Source organism: Pavona decussata, unplaced genomic scaffold, assembly GCF_977016875.1.
Source record: "Pavona decussata unplaced genomic scaffold, jaPavDecu1.1 SCAFFOLD_366, whole genome shotgun sequence".
In the NCBI taxonomy this organism is placed as follows: Eukaryota; Metazoa; Cnidaria; class Anthozoa; order Scleractinia; family Agariciidae; genus Pavona; species Pavona decussata.
The window spans coordinates 3,785,001-3,799,904 of NW_028145742.1; the positions used below are offsets into that span (position 1 = coordinate 3,785,001).

Sequence of the window (14,904 nt, forward strand, 5' to 3'; positions counted from 1 at the left end):
TGAGGACCTACAGTACAAACTAACTAACAAAATGGTACCTAATAACTAGAAATCAACCAAGCATATCCACAGTGTATTGCATATTTAATTCTGCTAAAGGAGCTGCATAAACACAACATTTTACATTAAATGTCAGAACATACTGTTTGTAAGTAAGCTTTCCATATTATTATGAATATGATGTTTACCACCCCCTGACAATGACTAAAACTGTTATGAGTTACAGTGGAACCTCAATTTAATGAACCTCTATATAGCAAACTCCTCCATATAACAATCAATATTCTTCATCCCGTCTTTTTAAAATGTATGGAAAAGATCCTAGATACAAGGAACCCTCCATATAACAGTCCAATATTATTTCCCTAGTCCCTTGGCACTTTGTTAAATGGAGTTTCCACTGTGTTAGGAATTTGGTCTGTGGAAGATATTAAGCAATATTTTTTGTACTGTCCAATGTTTGCTGCTCATCGTATTACTTTATTTACCTTTGCTGCCCACTTTTGTATAAATATATTTAGGTTAATTTGGTAATAAAGCTAGTTGTTGTCTTGTTGTTGTTGTTGTTGATAAATGGCTTCTTGCTTTGGACAAGAAAGACATTGAATGTTTTCTGTTTGGTTCTCCAGATTTGCAATTCCAGTCGAATGTTTGTTTATGTGAGCAAGTTCAGTCATTTATTTCCCGTTTATCTCGTTTTTCTTAGTTTAGCTTTGTAGTTTTCCTTTTTACCTTGTACTTGTGTTAGCCCTGTAAATTAGTCCGTCCCTTCCATGTGTTTATGCAGCATAAGCTCTCTCGATGAGCACTTAGTTGCTCTTAGAGCAAATGTCATGTTGAAATATTGTTTAACTAAATATAAAAAAACTTCAATTCTCATTAAGTATATTTTTAATCCCGAAGGCAGCGCATGGCTGTTAGTTCCAGTGCACCCTTCATTATGCATATTTCCTGAATAAAGTCATTAAAAAAGGAAACAACAACAAACAAACAAATGCACTTGGTCCATACCAAATCTTCTATCTATTTTTTTTTTTACATACATACATACATACTTTTTTTTGATCTCACAGGTTAAAAAGACTGGTAGCCGTTGGCTGATGTGGATCTGCATTAGTAGTTTACAATAATTTTTTATTACAATTTTCACTGGAATATTTTGTGTCAAACTTAAGTGTCATTTGGGTCACTTTTAAACAGCCAGTTTATTCAAGTTACCACTCCAAGGCTTTTTAACAACAATCTTAGTATATCCATTGACACTTGTCTAGTGTTTTCAAAACCCTTTCTTAGTGGTGACAGTGTGCTTTTTTTTGCGTATCTTTACATTACCTTAACAAAAAGCAGCTCTAAATACCCCTGTTATGAGAGTGAAATCACTAAGGTCTTGTTGTCTGTGAGGTCATCAGAAAAAGATTCAAAGTACTGCTTCACTTGTACAGTGCATGAAGTTAGTGATGTCATTACTCCCGGAGTCAGCCAACAAAATGGGCAATGGTGACTACATGGGGATGACTGTAAGTGATTTGTTTGAGCCAATGAGCTATTACTGACGACTTCCCACATCCACTCTCACCTGAAAAATGGAATAACATTTCTATGCATTCAACACTCAATAGTGTACATGTTAACACAAAAAAATACAATATTTTCTTTAATAAATTTATTTGTGGCATTGTAAAAGGACTGCAAAATAAATAATGTTCACATTTATGTTTAGTTAAGAATGACTTCTGTGAGCATTTGTTTTCCTCAATACTCTATCATCCTGATTCTTTCTACTGTCTGCAGAGATGAATAATCCAAATGAGAGCAGTGGACATGACTTTAAGTAAGAAACAGGTGTAGTTTGTAGTGCCAGGCACTACAAATCCAGAATATGTTTTCTATTTTCACACTGAAAAGCTATGTTGATTTGAGGTTGGAATTTGATCAAGTAAAGATTCCATCTTGTATCTCCACGAATATCTAATTTATAATATACACTGTCTCTAAGTCCCTAAAGCTATAGCTCTTGTTCAGTTGTGTTGACAACAAGTTGGTTAGCCATAGCTAGCTTGATCCTCTTGCAGAGATGCCATGCACGAAGCCTGTATTCTGTGACTGTTGCAAAAAATCCACCTGGTCTGCTCAGAAGGGCAATGACCTAGTGAATTCATTTACACAGCTCTTTCATTAACCCTAATCAAGGTATCCATAGTTATGTCATGTTTAAATTTATAAGTCCTGCTGCACAATACTGATATTGTCTATTGAAAGTGTTCTTTTAGCTTGACCTACCCTACATCGTCTGTAATTTTGAGGCCGAGTTCCCTGGAACCATACAAATTCTTAAAATGTTGTTAATGTTTGATAACCCTGTAAACTCCTGTCATATAACTACCATTTAGAAGCTACAACTGATTTGAAAATTGTGATGTTTATCAATTTTGAAGTATATCACAGAAAGTAGAAAAAGTTTGAGAGTTGATATCCTGGATTTTCATGTGCGTTTTTTTTTGCTGACCTTACTTTCATCATCAAATCTCCTCGCGCCAGTAGGTGCACAATAGCTCGCTTTACTATCCCCAAAAAATAAGGGACCACTCGTAGTCCACAGGCAGTGCAATCGTAGTATGTTACTTTATGTAGAGGAATTGTTATTTACAGTTGGAAGCCGTTGAGCGTAGAGGTATATATCCAGAGTAGTTGAAAATGAAACTGTCTTAAGCAGCTGCAGAAAATATCGTACAGGGGAGCATTCTATCTGACACTGTTACTTTCATCATGCACCCACATCTTTCCGAGCTAGTGTTATGCTGAGCAGTATTAACAAGATAAACTAGTTCTGATTTTTTAGCCTTTGAACTGAAAGCAATTCCTTTATCTTTTAATAACTCCTTCAAAAGCGGTACTGTCAGTACAAGCTTAGTCAAGGTCTGGTTTAACAGAGAGGATCCAGAGAGAAGATCCAGCTACTTCGACCACAGCAGTTACTGGCAATGTTGATGCTGTTGTGCATAAATAATGATTAAAATTTGAAATTTCGTTCATGTTACGTTCATCTTGTTTTCCTTTTTTCTTATACCCTCATGTAAATGTCATTTGCAGCGACGCAATGATATTGACGAGTAATCAATGCAATCAATGACTAATCAAGACAATTGATGACTAGTCAATGACTGAAAATTTTGTGGCCTATCAATTACTCATCGGTAATGCATTGATCATTGGTAATAGTCAATGACTAATCAACTGATTACCCAGCCATTACTCATTGACGTCATTGATTTCATTGATGAGATATCCCTGGTGTAAATTACTCTACATTAGATACCACTGACTATCATTTACAGTTTAAAAATATATGTAAATAAGTTTGTCTCACAATATTGATGCTTTGCATGTAACGTCATGGTGGCCATGTTGGTTGACAGGAACACTAAGTTCCTCTGGTAGTTCACTGCCATTTTTATGCAAACTTTGTGAACAAATTTTCTTTTGTTTTGTGCAGCAACATGTCGACAATGCAAACCACCTATACTACGATCCACAATGTCAGTAGTATTAATTTGATTGTTAAAAGAAGTGTAAATATTGTTTGTAGACTGTTAAATTTCTAACCATTGTTCCCTTGAAACAGGAAATTTAATGAAGAATTGACACAGTAAAAAGTACATGCTTTATTTTAATGTGGTAATTGTTAATAATTAGTTGATCTAGAGAAGTGCAAGTGACTTACCTTTTTCGAAGTATAAAGAAACGCCGAAATAAACCAGAATTCTAAACCTCGTTTCCCACTGCCTTTGTCCATGGTTAAAAGTCCTCGGGAATCTGGAAAAGAATAATTTTGCAGTCGATTGTGACGTATTTGGCGGGAAGGTAAACCTTTGTTAATGAACTTTCGCAGTCGTGTGATGCTGCATTTATGTGGTGTAGTTATTCTCCATATTTGAACCGGCTGGTGGTAGATGGACATCATGAAGTCCGGATACCCGCAAGTCACTGGCACCTTTCAAAGAAACGAAACGTGTCTTCCATCCTTCCATCGTTCAAAGCGCTTTTTGGCGCTAGTTTGTTGGCGATGGCTGGTGGATCGATCCAGACGGAAAGTTTATCAGCAACTCTTCAATATTCCTGTCCACGGTAATCTTTAGTTTAGCCAGTATTACCGTGAGTTGTGGCCCATTTGCCAACCTATGTCGTGATCGAATTGGGGAAATGAAGAGTTGGTTTTAGACTTAAAAAAATTTTCTAAACCAACGGGACTGTGTGTTCCCCGTCAAAAAAGTCCGCCATTACCCACAATGCAAAGGGAACCTTCATTCTTGTACCACAGTCAAACCACAACGCACGCTCGTCCGTCTAAGCCTCGATATCAACATGACTTTTATGTTTTCCACATGTAAATATTTAGGACTGCAACCTATGTAATCAAGAAAAAGAAAAAATAGCTTGCAACGAACACTCGACCATCGAACGAAGAAATCTAAGAGAGAGAGAGACTCAGTTCAGGCAAGACTACTATCCAAAACGAATCTGAGAGATTTGTTTACTCTGTGAACCGTACGCAATCTCTTAGAGATCGATCTCCGTTAAATTAAATGCTTGTCAACCGTACACGTTCGCTCAGCCCCGACTTTATAATAAAACGTTCCTCAGTCAATCTCACACCCAATAGTATTGTAGTAAAAATCTGACCCACCCTGCATGCCAATACCGTGCTAAAAGCCATTTCTGACCAAATCAGTGACAGATTAGAGTACCGTTGACTTGAACAAGACAGGGGGGACACCAGCTTCCCCCCCCCCCCCGGTGTAGGTGTGTCACAGGACTCCCACCCTGCATGCCAATACCGTGCTAAAAGCCATTTCTGACCATATCAGTGACAGATTAGAGTACCGTTGACTTGAACAAGACAGGGGGGACACCAGGTTCCCCCCCCGGTGTAGGTGTGTCACAGGACTCCCACCCTGCATGCCAATACCGTGCTAAAAGCCATTTCTGACCAAATCAGTGACAGATTAGAGTACCGTTGACTTGAACAAGACAGGGGGGACACCAGCTTCCCCCCCCCCCCCGGTGTAGGTGTGTCACAGGACTCCCACCCTGCATGCCAATACCGTGCTAAAAGCCATTTCTGACCATATCAGTGACAGATTAGAGTACCGTTGACTTGAACAAGACAGGGGGGACACCAGGTTCCCCCCCCGGTGTAGGTGTGTCACAGGACTCCCACCCTGCATGCCAATACCGTGCTAAAAGCCATTTCTGACCAAATCAGTGACAGATTAGAGTACCGTTGACTTGAACAAGACAGGGGGGACACCAGCTTCCCCCCCCCCCCCCCGGTGTAGGTGTGTCACAGGACTCCCACCCTGCATGCCAATACCGTGCTAAAAGCCATTTCTGACCATATCAGTGACAGATTAGAGTACCGTTGACTTGAACAAGACAGGGGGGACACCAGGTTCCCCCCCCGGTGTAGGTGTGTCACAGGACTCCCACCCTGCATGCCAATACCGTGCTAAAAGCCATTTCTGACCAAATCAGTGACAGATTAGAGTACCGTTGACTTGAACAAGACAGGGGGGACACCAGCTTCCCCCCCCCCCCCCGGTGTAGGTGTGTCACAGGACTCCCACCCTGCATGCCAATACCGTGCTAAAAGCCATTTCTGACCATATCAGTGACAGATTAGAGTACCGTTGACTTGAACAAGACAGGGGGGACACCAGGTTCCCCCCCCGGTGTAGGTGTGTCACAGGACTCCCACCCTGCATGCCAATACCGTGCTAAAAGCCATTTCTGACCAAATCAGTGACAGATTAGAGTACCGTTGACTTGAACAAGACAGGGGGGACACCAGCTTCCCCCCCCCCCCCCGGTGTAGGTGTGTCACAGGACTCCCACCCTGCATGCCAATACCGTGCTAAAAGCCATTTCTGACCATATCAGTGACAGATTAGAGTACCGTTGACTTGAACAAGACAGGGGGGACACCAGGTTCCCCCCCCGGTGTAGGTGTGTCACAGGACTCCCACCCTGCATGCCAATACCGTGCTAAAAGCCATTTCTGACCAAATCAGTGACAGATTAGAGTACCGTTGACTTGAACAAGACAGGGGGGACACCAGCTTCCCCCCCCCCCCCCCCGGTGTAGGTGTGTCACAGGACTCCCACCCTGCATGCCAATACCGTGCTAAAAGCCATTTCTGACCATATCAGTGACAGATTAGAGTACCGTTGACTTGAACAAGACAGGGGGGACACCAGGTTCCCCCCCCGGTGTAGGTGTGTCACAGGACTCCCACCCTGCATGCCAATACCGTGCTAAAAGCCATTTCTGACCAAATCAGTGACAGATTAGAGTACCGTTGACTTGAACAAGACAGGGGGGACACCAGCTTCCCCCCCCCCCCCCGGTGTAGGTGTGTCACAGGAATCCCACCCTGCATGCCAATACCGTGCTAAAAGCCATTTCTGACCATATCAGTGACAGATTAGAGTACCGTTGACTTGAACAAGACAGGGGGGACACCAGGTTCCCCCCCCGGTGTAGGTGTGTCACAGGACTCCCACCCTGCATGCCAATACCGTGCTAAAAGCCATTTCTGACCAAATCAGTGACAGATTAGAGTACCGTTGACTTGAACAAGACAGGGGGGACACCAGCTTCCCCCCCCCCCCCCCGGTGTAGGTGTGTCACAGGACTCCCACCCTGCATGCCAATACCGTGCTAAAAGCCATTTCTGACCATATCAGTGACAGATTAGAGTACCGTTGACTTGAACAAGACAGGGGGGACACCAGGTTCCCCCCCCGGTGTAGGTGTGTCACAGGACTCCCACCCTGCATGCCAATACCGTGCTAAAAGCCATTTCTGACCAAATCAGTGACAGATTAGAGTACCGTTGACTTGAACAAGACAGGGGGGACACCAGCTTCCCCCCCCCCCCCCCGGTGTAGGTGTGTCACAGGACTCCCACCCTGCATGCCAATACCGTGCTAAAAGCCATTTCTGACCATATCAGTGACAGATTAGAGTACCGTTGACTTGAACAAGACAGGGGGGACACCAGGTTCCCCCCCCGGTGTAGGTGTGTCACAGGACTCCCACCCTGCATGCCAATACCGTGCTAAAAGCCATTTCTGACCAAATCAGTGACAGATTAGAGTACCGTTGACTTGAACAAGACAAGGGGGACACCAGCTTCCCCCCCCCCCCCCGTGTAGGTGTGTCACAGGACTCCCACCCTGCATGCCAATACCGTGCTAAAAGCCATTTCTGACCATATCAGTGACAGATTAGAGTACCGTTGACTTGAACAAGACAGGGGGGACACCAGGTTCCCCCCCCGGTGTAGGTGTGTCACAGGACTCCCACCCTGCATGCCAATACCGTGCTAAAAGCCATTTCTGACCAAATCAGTGACAGATTAGAGTACCGTTGACTTGAACAAGACAGGGGGGACACCAGCTTCCCCCCCCCCCCCGGTGTAGGTGTGTCACAGGACTCCCACCCTGCATGCCAATACCGTGCTAAAAGCCATTTCTGACCAAATCAGTGACAGATTAGAGTACCGTTGACTTGAACAAGACAGGGGGGACACCAGCTTCCCCCCCCCCCCCCCGGTGTAGGTGTGTCACAGGACTCCCACCCTGCATGCCAATACCGTGCTAAAAGCCATTTCTGACCATATCAGTGACAGATTAGAGTACCGTTGACTTGAACAAGACAGGGGGGACACCAGGTTCCCCCCCCGGTGTAGGTGTGTCACAGGACTCCCACCCTGCATGCCAATACCGTGCTAAAAGCCATTTCTGACCAAATCAGTGACAGATTAGAGTACCGTTGACTTGAACAAGACAGGGGGGACACCAGCTTCCCCCCCCCCCCCGGTGTAGGTGTGTCACAGGACTCCCACCCTGCATGCCAATACCGTGCTAAAAGCCATTTCTGACCATATCAGTGACAGATTAGAGTACCGTTGACTTGAACAAGACAGGGGGGACACCAGGTTCCCCCCCCGGTGTAGGTGTGTCACAGGACTCCCACCCTGCATGCCAATACCGTGCTAAAAGCCATTTCTGACCAAATCAGTGACAGATTAGAGTACCGTTGACTTGAACAAGACAGGGGGGACACCAGCTTCCCCCCCCCCCCCCGGTGTAGGTGTGTCACAGGACTCCCACCCTGCATGCCAATACCGTGCTAAAAGCCATTTCTGACCATATCAGTGACAGATTAGAGTACCGTTGACTTGAACAAGACAGGGGGGACACCAGGTTCCCCCCCCGGTGTAGGTGTGTCACAGGACTCCCACCCTGCATGCCAATACCGTGCTAAAAGCCATTTCTGACCAAATCAGTGACAGATTAGAGTACCGTTGACTTGAACAAGACAGGGGGGACACCAGCTTCCCCCCCCCCCCCCCCGGTGTAGGTGTGTCACAGGACTCCCACCCTGCATGCCAATACCGTGCTAAAAGCCATTTCTGACCATATCAGTGACAGATTAGAGTACCGTTGACTTGAACAAGACAGGGGGGACACCAGGTTCCCCCCCCGGTGTAGGTGTGTCACAGGACTCCCACCCTGCATGCCAATACCGTGCTAAAAGCCATTTCTGACCAAATCAGTGACAGATTAGAGTACCGTTGACTTGAACAAGACAGGGGGGACACCAGCTTCCCCCCCCCCCCCCGGTGTAGGTGTGTCACAGGAATCCCACCCTGCATGCCAATACCGTGCTAAAAGCCATTTCTGACCATATCAGTGACAGATTAGAGTACCGTTGACTTGAACAAGACAGGGGGGACACCAGGTTCCCCCCCCGGTGTAGGTGTGTCACAGGACTCCCACCCTGCATGCCAATACCGTGCTAAAAGCCATTTCTGACCAAATCAGTGACAGATTAGAGTACCGTTGACTTGAACAAGACAGGGGGGACACCAGCTTCCCCCCCCCCCCCCCCCCCGGTGTAGGTGTGTCACAGGACTCCCACCCTGCATGCCAATACCGTGCTAAAAGCCATTTCTGACCATATCAGTGACAGATTAGAGTACCGTTGACTTGAACAAGACAGGGGGGACACCAGGTTCCCCCCCCGGTGTAGGTGTGTCACAGGACTCCCACCCTGCATGCCAATACCGTGCTAAAAGCCATTTCTGACCAAATCAGTGACAGATTAGAGTACCGTTGACTTGAACAAGACAGGGGGGACACCAGCTTCCCCCCCCCCCCCCCCGGTGTAGGTGTGTCACAGGACTCCCACCCTGCATGCCAATACCGTGCTAAAAGCCATTTCTGACCATATCAGTGACAGATTAGAGTACCGTTGACTTGAACAAGACAGGGGGGACACCAGGTTCCCCCCCCGGTGTAGGTGTGTCACAGGACTCCCACCCTGCATGCCAATACCGTGCTAAAAGCCATTTCTGACCAAATCAGTGACAGATTAGAGTACCGTTGACTTGAACAAGACAGGGGGGACACCAGCTTCCCCCCCCCCCCCCCCGGTGTAGGTGTGTCACAGGAATCCCACCCTGCATGCCAATACCGTGCTAAAAGCCATTTCTGACCATATCAGTGACAGATTAGAGTACCGTTGACTTGAACAAGACAGGGGGGACACCAGGTTCCCCCCCCGGTGTAGGTGTGTCACAGGACTCCCACCCTGCATGCCAATACCGTGCTAAAAGCCATTTCTGACCAAATCAGTGACAGATTAGAGTACCGTTGACTTGAACAAGACAGGGGGGACACCAGCTTCCCCCCCCCCCCCCCGGTGTAGGTGTGTCACAGGACTCCCACCCTGCATGCCAATACCGTGCTAAAAGCCATTTCTGACCATATCAGTGACAGATTAGAGTACCGTTGACTTGAACAAGACAGGGGGGACACCAGGTTCCCCCCCCGGTGTAGGTGTGTCACAGGACTCCCACCCTGCATGCCAATACCGTGCTAAAAGCCATTTCTGACCAAATCAGTGACAGATTAGAGTACCGTTGACTTGAACAAGACAGGGGGGACACCAGCTTCCCCCCCCCCCCCCGGTGTAGGTGTGTCACAGGACTCCCACCCTGCATGCCAATACCGTGGTTAGGGTTAGGTTAGGGTTAGGGTTAGGGTTAGGTTAGGGTTAGGGTTAGGGTTAGGGTTCCATCCGAAGAGCAAATTAACTCGAAATTTTCCGGGCCCGATTTATGAGTTTCGTATCTTTGTAAATGCTTAAATTTTTAGCCGATCACATGAGTGGAATTATAACGAATTTATTTAAAATTTAGCATTGAAAGCAAACAAAAATTGAGACGAATAAAGCGTATGGTATTTGACCGCAATGAAAATCTCTATTCCCATTTCCCCGACCCCACGGGTTTGTGAAAAATTGGAAACCAGTTCGGCATAGAATCAGCCAGCGAAATAAATACCTCATTTTCAATCTGGGAGCCTCGACAGACACTCAGAGACCGGAATACTTCGTTCATCTCAGTTTGAAAATGAGGTTCTTTTATTTCAGACGATAGATGTGACAATATATATATTCCAACACCACGCGTTTGTCTCCTCCAAATCAGTTTATTTAAAAACGACACTGGCCTTAAGTACACGCTTGCTCGCCTCGGGGGAAAAAAAAAAAAAAAGCTAAACAAAACCAAAAAAAAACAAAAAAAACAGAGAGACCGAAAACTGCAATTGGCATAGCGAGCATCCTAAAAACTGAATCGACAGTTCAAACATTAAATAGCATTTTGCCCTGCAAAAGCCATCAAGGATTGTTAATTTCTTTTTTTTTTTTTCTTTCAGTCCTCTTCAGGATGAACCTGCTTGTGTACGGTCCTCGGACTTGTCAGCATGCGATAGGAGTGCGTCCTGCCCTTGGCGGCTTTGACGGACACGGGAACAAGGCAGTCCAGGGATTCTGACCAGCATGTACCATCCAAATGTAAGCTGTAAAGATTGCCACCGTCCGACTTAAACCACAGCAGGGCTGCCATCCTGTCAGGAACAAAGGCTTGTATGCGCGCTAGCAGAATCCTGGGCTGTTGAAGGGTACTTTCCGCCTCGACCACTGCAACAAAGTCGCCGACCTTGATGACGTCATCACCCTGGTCAACAGCCGCGGCTGTCGATTGTTCTCCTTCCTCTGCTGCCTTCCTGGCTAAGGACACAGCCATCGTATTTTTCTCCACCGCGGTTCGTTTGTCGTAGGTGTTCTGGGCCATCTCTCTGGAATGGCGGAGTGCCTTCGCGAGGCTGTCTTTCATTTGCTCCGTGCAGTCACTGCGGAGAAAAATTAATGTTGTCAATTATAAAGCTCACTGGGAAAGAAAGAAAACAAACTGGAAATGGTCGACTTTTACGTAACTGGAACTTCCCTGTTGTACTGATTGATTGATTGATTGATTGATTGATTGATTGATTGATTGATTGATTGATTGATTGATTGATTGATTGTTCGATTGGTTGGCTTATTGATTGATTCATTCATTCATTGATTCTAAGCCAAGGCGTAGAAAGTTTGTTTCCTGCAGAACTTCAGTTTAACTTCAAGTCTTGGTTGTCCAAGATGCTTACTAATGCTTACTAATGGGCGAAATAAATCCAGGGTTTCGTAGTTCAAAAAAGTAAGCTGTGACCAGTGGTCTAATTACCTGCGGTTGTATGCCCATGTGATGAAAGCTGATCGCAGCGAATTGATGCTGACAGCACAACCAGTTAGTTTGAGAAACATGCCTTTGATGTGCTGTGAGAAGGCAGCGCTTGTGAATGGGCGGCCATTTGCATTCTGCAATAGAGAAAGCGAAAGATATTTTAGCCCCATGACAAAGGGAAATAGCTGTAAAAGATCAAATGAAATGAGTTTGACATTTTGTGGGTGGCGATCTCTTGTTTTTGGAAAATAACGTTTCATCCGAACAGTGGCCTTAAGGCCTTAATTGAAAGATTATAAAAGCAAAGGATTTGCCACTCACCACAAGAAGAATGCCAGTATCCTCCTCACCACTACAAAGTTCAGCTCGGTGAATCTTGACGTAGTCGTGCACCAACTTTGCTAGTTCACTTCCAGCCTAGGGAGAGAGTCGGACTTATTTTTAGTTCCAAATATTTTTTAGTCAGAATGTGATCATGTGAGTTTTTATTGTAAATAAAAATAGCATTAACTTTGACTTTCATTGTGCATGGAAGTTTGTTTTTTTTTAATTTGATTTTTTTTTTCTCAATCTACAGGGCCCCACTAAATATCACTTTCGTGGTGTGGGCTCCCTGTATAAATATTGTTGTTGTTATTATTATTATTATTATTATTATTATTATTATTATTATTATTATTATTATTATTCTATTTTTTACGTGTAAATAGCAATTTGCTTGAAATATGTTAAGGAAATTATTTAGCATTAAATTATTGTCATTGTTACCTCCAGTTCCATTTGCTCGTGACCATTAAACTTCCAAGTTTTGTAGAGTTGAAGGTGTAAAGTAATGGCCCCAGAAGAGTGCAGCAGGATGACATTGCGATTTCGGTAATTGGCTTTTATGAATGGTCCATCGAGGTCCTGCAGAATTTCTAGGGTGCGTATCTCCAGCCCACGTGACGGAGGTATATGGCAGTACAGACTCAGTAACACCAGGTCCATTGCTTCTTTGGCTTTTGGTCTCCTGAGACGGGTTGCCTCAAAAATTCCCCGCTGAGTGGCGCAGGCCTCTAGAACGCCTTCCCTGGGAAATATAAAATCATAGCAGTTATTTAATATACCTGCCAAGACCTTTTGGTTCTCAGTCATAGGGCTTCTTGTGAACCTTAGTTTAAAAACAAAATTAAAAGCAATTTCCCCCCACCCCTCCCCCTCTCCGTTGTTAATTTTCGGTAAAAATTCTCTTTTTTTTTTTAAATTTTAATTCAATTTTATTTAATTTCAATTTTATTTAATTGTTTATTTATTTATTTATTTATTTATTTATTTTTTTGTCACTGTTTGAAACAGACCGGTTGCTTTGAAAGGAAATCAAAAATAAATAAATATTAAAAAAAAAAAAAAAAAAAAAATTAAATTTTAGGAGCTTATCGTTGTATTCATTACTCACCACGGGAGCCAGCGGTTTAATGCTGACAACTCTTCTTTAGTCTTCGGCCTGTCTAATTCACCCTGGCGTTGAAGCAAGGTCGCCTGCTTTCGAAGCTGTTTTATCAAGCTCACACCTTCGTAGTCCGGCGCTCGATCACGGTGGATAAATTTCAGCGGATACAAGATAGAAGTCGCATGATTCGCCATCGTGGCTGAGCTGAGTCCACGAGCATCCTAGGACGCAAATGCAAAACTTAAAATTTCTACAGATCAAAACAGTCGAAAGTGCCTACAATACAAAGCAGGGAGCTTTTTTTTTTGATCTCAGAATAATGCATAATTAAGTCCAACTTAACGCCTAAAAAGGTCCAATCCCTCTGTTCGAAGGCCCCACCCATAACGAACTCGGTCAGGTATGCGCTCTCGCAAAACTAGCAACCTTGTGCAGTCGCAAATCAGAACGGCATGTGGGAAATAAAACTAGCTCAGAGACCGTATAGTAAGTATTGCGAATTGCACCATTTCGGAGTACTAAATTTCATAACATTATTGGCAAGATATATGTTGAACGCTGGAACTGGCCACTTGTGCAAAGATGCGCTTTTTAATTTTACGGCAAAGTACTCAAAGCTACAGGTCGTTCTAAGGATTTCTTTTTACGTCTGAGGAGAAGACTTCAGATTTGGTTTCAGAGTGTGGACACGCCGGCGGAATTTCCCCGATCAACACGGTCACAGAAAGGTGTTTCACCGCGACTTAACTTATCAGAAGAGAGAGAGACTCACCCGCAAGTAATCCAAATAACGCTCGATTAGAGAAGCATCTTCAAATAATTCGGGCTTGATAGAGCGTCCTTCATTCCTTGAAAATCCCAGGAAACCTGCAGTTTGAATAGACAAAAAGAATTCAGGTTTAGCGCAATGTGCTTGACGTATTCAACCAGAAGATACATATAGGCTCCAAAAAACAAGCGTCGTAAACTTTCATTACACTGAGGAATACTTACAACAAACGCGTTCCTCCACTTTCAGGTACGTTGTTTCTGCTAAGAACTGTCCGTGCCGCTTGAGAGAGTGTTGCTTTGTGAAAAACGAACGCACTTGTCTCAGAAATTGACGCATATTGTCGCTCAGCTGCGAAGCCTTAAGCGCATAGGCCCTCGTGCAAGAGGCCTGAGGTTGCTGGATCCTTGGTCGCTTGACGGCCGAGCAGTCATCTGCTGAATGTTCATCACTGGAGATTTCAACGACCTCTTCAGGTGGTTCGTCCTTGACGACAGCAGTTGGGCTCGGTGAAACCGGTGTTTCGTTGTCGCTGGAAACAGGTGTCTGTTCGTCTGGCTCCGTCGGCGTGAGGTGGGGTGCGTCCAGATAAGCTGACGAAATCACTAAATTTGATCCCTGGTGTTCCTCGTCTTCTGAATCGCTAGTATAATCGTATTCTACTACTTGGACGAACGGCTCCATGTTTAAATCTTCGACCTGTGGTTGATGGTTGAAATTAAAGGTGAGAAAATTTAGGGACGCTACTGAGGCTTAGACGCGTACCATCGCTCACTCTGATTGGATGCCGCACTGAGCACTGTGATTGGTCGATAGCGGTTCCGTTGAGCTAGTCTCAACCTCCAAAAAGTACAATGAGTTATTTTTAAGAAATGGACAACAAACTTTAAGTTTAAACCGAGACATTTTTCGATCGTTCAACGATCATTCTCAGTTGTGAATTCGTAATTCGCGTAAGGTCATGACTGGCGGAGTAGAAAACGCATGGAGGTTTTATACCGACAGAGAATGAATATTTCGAAACTGATAAGGCGTTTAGTTCAAGAATTGGCGTAGGCGCCCTTAATTTT

The 14,904-nt window shown here is 44.6% G+C and overlaps 1 protein-coding gene across 4 annotated transcripts in view; it reads right to left on the reverse strand.

Moving 5' to 3' along the window:
* Positions 1-4,287, reverse strand: part of LOC146452907 (uncharacterized) — a 5,001-nt gene extending 714 nt beyond the window's left edge. Inside the window, exons 1-3 of one of the 4 annotated variants that reach the window (XR_014859652.1) lie at positions 4,152-4,271; positions 3,722-3,813; positions 1,333-1,576 (exon numbers count right to left, since the gene is read on the reverse strand). Coding sequence is in view for 1 of the 4 variants with exons in the window: in XM_085097365.1 (XP_084953491.1) it covers positions 3,722-3,813; positions 4,152-4,168 (109 nt within the window). In the remaining 3 variants the exon portion in view is untranslated. Of the gene's footprint in view, positions 1,577-3,721 lie in introns of all 4 variants that reach the window. The other 3 variants (XR_014859653.1, XR_014859654.1, XM_085097365.1) reach the window with 3 other exon arrangements.
* Between the last annotated feature and the right edge of the window lie 10,617 nt (positions 4,288-14,904).